At 33.1% G+C, this 9,555-nt stretch overlaps 1 protein-coding gene across 3 annotated transcripts; it reads right to left on the minus strand.

Moving 5' to 3' along the window:
- Positions 1 to 822: 822 nt before the first annotated feature.
- hrm (solute carrier family 16 member hermes) lies at positions 823 to 7,694 on the minus strand. Of its 3 annotated transcripts, none has more exons than XM_014235261.3 (6): positions 7,477 to 7,694; positions 4,362 to 4,464; positions 3,313 to 3,546; positions 3,098 to 3,224; positions 2,860 to 3,039; positions 823 to 2,289 (listed from the first exon to the last, which is right to left on the minus strand). In XM_014235261.3, exons 1-6 carry the CDS (start codon positions 7,552 to 7,554, stop codon positions 939 to 941), a joined length of 2,073 nt encoding a protein of 690 aa, XP_014090736.2. In that variant the 5' UTR covers positions 7,555 to 7,694; the 3' UTR covers positions 823 to 938. The 3 variants fall into 3 exon arrangements, with proteins under 3 accessions (XP_014090736.2, XP_036217781.1, XP_036217780.1); XM_036361888.2 differs by lacking the exon at positions 7,477 to 7,694 and adding an exon at positions 6,676 to 6,780; XM_036361887.2 differs by lacking the exon at positions 7,477 to 7,694 and adding an exon at positions 4,612 to 4,710.
- Positions 7,695 to 9,555: the final 1,861 nt, after the last annotated feature.

The following is a 9,555-nucleotide window of genomic DNA, read 5'->3' on the forward strand; positions in this document are numbered from 1 at the left end:
GAAACATGTATACCAAGTTTCAAGATATCTTAATTTTTACTCAAGGTACTGCTGGCACGTGCGTATATACATACATACATACATGTTGCAAGAGTATAAAAAATGTCTTTTATAAAGATATTTATCTTAATCTTGATCGGTGAGCTCGGTCGGAGATTAAAACGTTGCTTTGAACAGTTATCTATGAAAAATTTCGTGAAGATAATTTGGCAAATAATAATCTATGACAAATTTCGTTTAAGATATTTGGTCAAATAAATTTTTCAATACATAGATTTGATTTTGCTCGCTATGTTTGTATGACAGCTATATGCTATAGTGGTCCGAAATCGGCAGTTCCGACAAATAAATAGCTTCTTGGGGGGAAAAGAACGTGTGAGAAATTTCAGATCGATATCACAAAAACTGAGGAACTAGTTTCGGATATAAGGTAGAAATATAAGGAGTATTAAAAAGTGGCATCTTAAATAAAATGATGAATCCAATTTTTGAGTGAACGCATTAATTAAGTAATTGTGTACATGGTAATCACTCGGTGAGTTGTGGGCTCGAATCTGCGCCTTAATGCTCTTTCTTTGTTATCTGTTGTGGGTGACTTTAGTTTTGAACTACCCCATATGGTTATTAAGGTTACAAAAACCGTTTAAGACAATACCACAAACAGAAAGCATTGCCATGATTACTTAAAGTTCGTCGTTCGAATACTACTTATAATAGGGGTCATTGTATCTTTTAAATCTTATGTCTATTCTTAAAGAAAAGATATTCAAATATAAAATACCATCTATGCCAGCCACACTGTCAACTCAAAAAAACTAAGGATTTCTTGTATACAAAATATTTACTTTATTAACTATTCGCGAATATTACTTTTAAATTTAAGTAAATAAGAATGCATTTAGTAGAAAAAAACGCAGTTCTGTATATGAAAAATACAATTAATGCGCCTCGTTGTCGCATTGTGCTTGTCTCAATTTTTCTTCTTTGGCTTTTTGTCTATTAATAAATGGCATGAAACTCCAAAGGCTGGCGCCACACAATAACGTTAGTCCCAATGTATGAAACAGTGGACTATAGTCCATAACTGCTTCATACCAAACGCCACATAGTGGTGGTCCAATCAATTGCAATATTCCATTTACAAATAAGCTAATGCCATAGGATGATGTTAAACGCTCTTCACCCAACATATCAGCCATTATAACAGCAGTGATGCCGACATATATACCAGATGCGAGACCAAAAACGGCACACCAAAAACTTAGCATACCATAAGTGGTGGCGAATGGTAAAAGCGCTAGCGATAAACCGGAAATTGCAAGGCCTCCAATGAAGTACCATGTCTTTGGTATTAGGCCGAGATCCGAAAGGGCCGATCCACCAATACGTCCAATAAGATCCGTAGCCGAAACAATTGAAATCAGGTATGCTGATAGCGATTTATTAAAGCCTAATGCTACACCATAAGCTGGCAGCAATATAATAAAATTGGTGTAACCAATGGCATTTGTTGAATTCGATATTAGTATAACCAAATAAGTAGGATCCTTTAATAGGCTGAGATCGAAGAATTTTGAGCGTGTAGACGTTTTGGGTTCGCCCTTATCGCCAACAACGTCACCCATTAAACTTTCACTAGCTGCTGCGCCAGTGCTACTACCCATCGAACGCAACGATAGGTGTGATGAAAACTCTTTCGGCTGAAAGGACAATGTGCTGCCGTGGTATGGTGTACTTACATACTGAAAACTACTCGTGGAAGGCGAACGTCGCGAAAGACGATTTTTAGAATTGTTGCGTAAAGCATGGAGACGATCGAGTTTATGGCTGGAACGACCGCCCTCTGGCACAGCATATAACGATGATTGTGAATTCAATTGGCCGGGCGTAAATGTTTGATTGCGTTGTGGCAAGCGGACGGGTGTGCTAATTTTTCGTGTGCGTGAGGTTGGTGCATATTCATCTTGGTGCTTACTGCAATTTTGTACTACCGCAGCTGATGCGCTGCGCACGAATTGATTGTCCTCCAAAAGTGCTGGTGGACTGTATGGCGGAAATGGTTTTGTACCCACATCGCTACAACCATCATGAGATTGCACGTCGTTATTTATAGAGCCAGCTTCGTCTACGGTTTCAAACTTCAATACGATGCCAATATCTTCCTCTTCGATATCTTCAAGGGCATTCTTGTTTTTAGGTACTCGAATCATATGTTGTTCCACGGGCTCATAAAATATGGCGGCAACAAATACATTTAACGTTATACCACCCATTATAAGAACTGCACCTCTGCAATATGAGAGAATAAAAAAAAGTAATATATTTGAATTTGGCATGTGTAAATGAAATAAGAACAAGAAAACATATTAATTTCGGCTGCAGCGAAGCTATAATACCCTTCGCAGGTGTATTTCTTGTATGGCAGCTATATGCTATAGTAATCTATATTCTGAACCTTCTTTCTTCGGAAATTGTACTGTTGCCTTGGACAATAATTTGTGAAAAATGTCGCATCAAATAAAAAAGTTTTCCAAACAAGGACATGTCTTGGATTGTTCAGTTTGTATGCCAGCTATATACTATAGTGGTCCGATATTGGCAGTTCCGTCAAAAATGCAGTTTTGGGAAGAAAAGGACGAGTGCAAAATTTCAGAATGATATATCAAACACTGAGAGACTAGTTCGCGTATATATATACAGATGGACAGACGGACATAGCTAAATCGACTCATAATTTATATTAAATATACATACATATATTTTATAGTCTCCGCCTTTTACTACGGGGTGTTACAAATTTCGTGGAAAACTTTATATACCCTGTTTAGAATATAAATATTATTATATATAGTAATTTACCTATATCCATAATTTTCGAGTAGCCAACGCAATACTGGTGGTAATATAATGGATCCAAGCGCGCTGCCCGATATGCAAAGTCCATTGGCTAGTCCACGTAGTCTAACAAAGTATGACGTCACTATATACACAGTTGGCGGAAAAGATAGACCGGCACCAATCCCCACGAGAACTCCATAACTATGGGGTGTTTGTTTTAACTCTAATTAACGCATCCATGAAAATCTCGTTCATTTACCTTAAGTACAAATATGCTACAGATGAGGCCCAAAAAGACGCGATCATACCAAATGCCGCTGAAGCACCACCCATTATCGTTACTGTTCGATATGAATACTTAACAGATAATATACTGGAGACGGGACCTGCAATTGGTTAGCTCAAAATGAAATATCAAACTTTTAGATATTAAAAAAATGTATATCTATGGAAAAAATTAAACACTTTTCTAACCTAACGAACTATATAGGAAATAACAAAGAGCGGGTATCCATGCTCCTGTCGCCGGGGACGCTTCGAATGCTTCCAAAAACTCAACAAATAATACACCAAAACTCTTAATGGTACCCGGTATAAGTATATTGACCATCATGGATCCAAGTAATACCAGCCAACCCCAACCTCCATCCGGTGGAACCAAGTCATATTCACTATTGTCTACATTTGGTTTGGTATCCAATAAACTAACTGCAAATATAATTAAATAAATGTCAATGAAATATTAATGGTAGGTGATTTTTTGTAATATATTAGGTGTAGTAAAAAGAAATCCATCATTTTTCCAATAGATGGCGTTATTTATCTGTATCTCGCGTTGTAGAAGTCCAATCGGGTTCGGCTAGATGGCATTAGAAAAATGACATTTCGTACTAAAAAAGCTTTTCTGATAGTTTTGTGATGGTTGATTCAGTTTTGTTTGAACGCGCGTCAAAGATGGACACTAGCAAACTTTTTCTTCGATAAGAGCGAAAACGCTAGCCAGGCGGCTGAAAATGTCAATAGCGTTTATGGTCTTGATACAATTATGCGCAATTTTGGTTTCGTCGATTCCGTTCCGGTAATTTCGTTGTCAAAGACGCACCACGCTCTGGAAGACCAATTATCAAAAAAATCGTTCAAATAATGGAAATCGCCGAGTCCAAACATCGATTACGATTGTTTAGGATCTAAACATTACACAAAAGCCCGTTTGGAACCATTTGAATAAGGCTGGGTACGAAAAGTAATAATTAAAGCATTCAATTTCAATCAAAAATAATAGATTTCTTTTTACTACACCTAATATAAAAAGCGGCACATTTTAATATGTACATACAAACATATTATATGAAATTGTGCAGCTTACATAAAAAAAATAATTAAGTTGTTTTGAAAAGCAATTATTTGTTTGTTATAAAAATTGATATTGAACAAACATTAATTAAGTCAATATAAGCTTGGTGTTATTTTCATACAGATATACCTGTGTATGTACATATACCATATATTTGAAGCGAAATTACCTGCTTTATCACATGATTCGGTAGCTCCGTTAACTTTCAATTTATTGCAATCTGCGTTAGAATTCTGCTTTTTAGTCACAGATACGTCTTCTCTTGCCATTATCTAAAAAATTGTAATAAAGTACATTTAATTTAAATGCAAATATAATTTTATGTAAGAAAGAAAATAATTAATAACTAAGCGTTTTTAAATAGATTCAGTTCTGAGTATTTTGTCATGTAGTTTCATGTAAACGACCGCCAAACTAACATTTTTTAATTCTCAGCGCGTTATTTAATTTCTTGATAAAAAATGAAAACAAAATATTTAATTTTTATTTCAATTGCATGTATAGTTGAAAATAAAAATATGTCAATAAGTCAGAAATTAAATTGATCAAGGTTAATGAGAAATGGACTTCTATAAGTGCTAGAAACTTTGTAAATATTCCTTAATTATTAGTTAGGGCAATATATGCATGCATATTCATACATACATATGTATGTATGCGGCACTGAAATTTGTTTCTTGTAAAAAGTAACGAGTTTCCGTCTGTGTGCACATACATACAAATATATGTGTGTAAATGCATTAGAGGAAGACGCCAGTGTCTATATTCAGTTCCGATTCCACCGACCCCTTTGTTTGTCAAATTTTGATGTATATAAATACATACATACATATATTTATATGGTAGATTCGGTTCATCTTTAGATATGTAATGTATGAGTATGAGTGTATACATAATAAATAATTTAATATTGCAAGATGAATATTAATTAAATTAAATAAATATATGTACATATGTATATGAACTGTTTTAAATTATAATTACATATTATATATTCCCTGATTAATTTCTCACTTTTAGAAGGAATTCTAGGAAAATGAAATATGTAGTGAATCAAAATCTCTCGCCCTTCTCTAATAGGAACTTATTGTATCTAAACAAACATTTGTATGTACATTGTTGCTTTGCTGTAATTACTGTTCGATAGTAAAACTGATTTGCGATCAATGGCAAAGAAACCAAGATAAGCACAGACAAATATTGAAGTACATGGTACGTTATTAAAAACTAAGTGATCGATTCATAATAATTAAAAACAATTTTAATCGGTTTTATAGTATTAGGGATTTTATACCCTGAGCAGAGTATATTAGGATTGCCACAAAGTTTGTGACACCAAGAAGAAAACGTAGGAGACCCTATTAAATATATATTTATATATAATATAAAAGATCAGCGTGACGAACTGGGTCGATTTAGCAAAGTCCGTCTGTATATACACGAACCAGCCCCTCAGTTTTTGAGATATTAGCAGCTTTTTGGAGAGGAAAAGAAGTGTGCAAAATTTCGTGTTGATATCATGGACGGACGGATCGACTCAGCTGATCATTAATACATAAACATACACACTTTAGTGTCTACTACGTTTCCTTTTGGGTGTTACAAACATCGTAGCAAACTTATTACACCCTGTTCAGGGTATAATGAACACACTGTTTATATATGGTATAACTTGAATAGCAGAGTGCATTGTAGCCTAACAAAGTTTCGTAAAATAATGTCATTTAGTTATATGATAAAAATAATTAAACTACATTTATCTGCTCTGTATGTTTTCTTATCTGATAATGTTCATACAATTTTTTTGAAAACACCCACTTACAAAAAGCAGTCAATAATACATAAAGCGAAAGAATATCTATTTCAAAAAAATAAAATAAAAAGTAAAAATAGTTATACATTGGAGGAAATATTGATTCATGTTTTATCTTATAATTTTTATCCGGCTATATGCCTTCTTATATACATATGTATGTATATGTGTATTTATATAAAATTGCTATGATTGAGTGCCTGTTGTTGGGGCCAATTTGAATGTTGATAACGTCAACGTGCTAGTGTTATCATTTGCAAACTATGTACAATTACATCATTGAATCCCCTTAAAAATTAATTGATAAACTATTTTGCAGTGCATCAATTATGAAAAATAATTGATTTGCTTTTGCTAAACAACAATAAAAAATATGTACACATATATGAACAATACTTCTTTTGGATCAGCCAGTACTCCAACGTAGACAAAACTTTAAACATTATTTTCCTAATTGATGATGCCAATGTGACCCTGCTTTATTATTTAACGATACGGAATTTTATATTCACATCACAAAGTTATAAACACTTAAGCTATGTATACTATGCGCATACAGAACTATTTTTTTATTTCCTTGCAATCAATTCCTCTAAATTGATAATCGAAACATTTTACTATTTTTATGTGGTGAGTTTGTATATTCTACTTGTTCAAGTCATATACGCACATTTATCGACAACACCAACAAGACATCACTTATTAAAATTGCGGTTTAAAGCGGTTGGCGCCGGATTTATCACCCCCTTCGGTATAGAAACTCATCTGCTTCTGCGTTCAAAGAAAATGCTACTGACCCCATTACGTCGACAGCGCATGTTCTCACTTTATGAAGTAAGAATACAAAGGGGAAATTTCCAAAAAAAAAAAAAAAAAAAACACTCAAGTCGCAAAAGAAAAAGCAAATTTCTGTCATTTGATTCAGCTGCTTCAGCGCCAATTAGCTTATGTAGCCGTTACCATTATTATATTATATGCGGTTTGAAAATGATTCATTATGAAAAGAAATCGCGTATGTATAAGCCTATGCTGTTATTTTTATACGCATATACACGTTCATAAATACGATTTATTAAGTAAACAAGAAAAGAACAACACAAAGCGTATGAACATACGCCTTATGTATTCCAGGGTCATCAAAACACAAAACGCGGTCTGTATTCCCCTTCTCCATTTCCGTTTTACTAGCAAACAATAAAAATCTTCAAGCACCCGTACTTGTTACAATGTCATTTCGTATTCGTGTGTTTTATTCATTTTTTGTCTGTTCTTGATTTAATGCAAAACTGGATTATTAAGTATGCCTATTCGACCCTGACCCCGTCTGTTTACATGCTCATATTTACTTAACAAATTGCACGTTCTCGATATCCTTCTAACCGAGAGTACGCACAAGCAACTCAACTCATATGCATTACTTTACAAATCACTGAAAATGTTCAACGCACCTTATTACTTCATAACAACTTACCTCATTTACGAACTTTAAATTCGTCCAGTTACAGTTATTATTATGTATGTAAGTATTATTTTTCTGCATTAATTGCATGAAAAAATCGTCCGTCACTTCACCAAAAACATCACTATACTATGCGAAAATAAAGTATTACAAAAATAATAAAGTAACAATGTAATAATGAAAGAAAAATCACAATCACTGTGCTCCTCGGATTCCACGCATCTTCGCTGCTGCTGTTTGTCCAATGTTGCCGTACTCAGATATTATCCCCCAAAAATATCGAAAAACGATAAGTGTTGCGGGTAACAATCAGCTTATGATAACACAAAATATTTTTTTAGATATTAGATGCAGTGATATTTTGTATTTAAATTTCTATGTAATAATGCAGATAATTACTTGTATATACCTAATTACACACAATCGAAACAATAGCACAAAACTCGACAACACTGTCATATTGATTCACAATAGGCAATGCGAAGGTGTTGTTTAAAGTTTAGTGAATAAAATTTATATAATGGTGACATAATTATAATGAAAGAGGTTACATAATGTTACATATGTTGATTGGTAACCAAACAGCAAAAGTAAACAATACATTTATAATATAAAGAAATTATAACACAAGTAAATTGTGTACTTTTTATATTTGCCATTCTTTAAATGGTTTTAATGACATTGTTCACAATAGAGTTTTCTGTTTTAGGCTTGCAACACAATGTTTCAGCTGGATAAAGCTAATAGCGTTGCCGTTTTGGATCGATCAGACTAAAGTTGGTGTTTTCATTCGACTTTGGTAGTTTGGTTAGTAGGCAATATTTTTATCAGATGTATATAGAATTTGATTTGTTCTCTCAAAATTGGATATTATCTTGTTTGCTATTCATACTAACTAAAAAATAGTTATGAATGGGAATCATCAGCTGAATGTATAGGAAATAAGAAATCTAACTATAATTCCATTAGTTCTATTAAAGAAAAAGGGGTTCATGAGCGAAAAAATACTTTAGATCGTAACAGGGATCTTACTTGGACAGCTTAGAACGGCGGTCCGACAAGGTTTTTAGCCTTACCGCATAAATGCCTATTGGACAGTCTCCTGTAAGAACCCCTACGATTGCGGCAAGTAGTTCAGTAGATCTCCTGTGATATGCTCTAGGCCAAAGGGATTTCAATAAGCAACACTGAAAGCTATATCAAATTTTTAAATTCGTTAATTCACATAATTGATATTGTAAATTCAAACAATAAATTGTGAACTAAAAGTTTGCATTTTCATTGCTATATTATTTGCTTTTTCATTTAAAATAAACATTATTAAAGTTATTAATAGTACTAAGATAGTTTGTCTAACTAACTAAATGATATCTATATACTCCGGAAATACATATAATATTATTTTTAAAAATTCCGGAAGTTGACTTTTTGAGTTGGGATTGATGGTATAAATAGGGTTAATTAGTGTAAAACAATTAAAATCTATTTTTGAAAACTCATGCTACGTTATAGTATGATATTTAAAGAATTGTCTGTTAAATATTCATGGACAAATATTTAAAAAATACGGCAATGGCAGCAATTACTCTGAAGCGTTGAATTGCGGTGCTGAAATATCGGAAATAAAAAAATCAAAATTATATCGTCAGATAATCGCTTTGCTCAGGTAAGGCTTAAGGGGGTTTTTCTAAACTTCAATCCTTAATTTTTTTGAAGCACTGAAGGGAAAAACACGATTTTTTTATGAAAGCGGTTAATGTGTTACTTTGAAATTTAAAATATTAACAAGTTATCTAGTAAATTATGTATAAAAATATTGCTCAAAATTTCAAAACAATCGGTGCAGTAGTTTTAAAGTTATATACCATATATATGAGGGGTAACGACTTTTACAACGTGAGTCGTTGGGAAAACGCTTTAAATTTTTGAAATGATGTAAGACGTTCATTCAAGACGAAAAAGAAACCCCTAAAAAAGTTGTTTCACATCAATTAAATTAAAAACATTTAACGCACTTTGCTTCACTATCTTTAAGTTTAGGTGGTGATTAATTACCATTAGATTATTTGTGATATCACGAGTAAGCGATAA

This window comes from Bactrocera oleae, chromosome 3 (genome assembly GCF_042242935.1).
Source record: "Bactrocera oleae isolate idBacOlea1 chromosome 3, idBacOlea1, whole genome shotgun sequence".
Classification (NCBI taxonomy): domain Eukaryota; kingdom Metazoa; phylum Arthropoda; class Insecta; order Diptera; family Tephritidae; genus Bactrocera; species Bactrocera oleae.

Excerpts from the sequence above, each read along its gene's own strand:
- hrm (XM_014235261.3), bottom strand. The coding sequence starts at position 7,554 with ATGCAATTAATGCAGAAAAATAATACTTACATACATAATAATAACTGT. Across the intron at positions 4,465-7,476 it reads ATTTAAAGTTCGTAAATGAG|ATAATGGCAAGAGAAGACGT; the intron begins GTAAGTTGTTAT and ends ACAATTTTTTAG. Across the intron at positions 3,547-4,361 it reads CGAATCATGTGATAAAGCAG|TTAGTTTATTGGATACCAAA; the intron begins GTAATTTCGCTT and ends TTATATTTGCAG.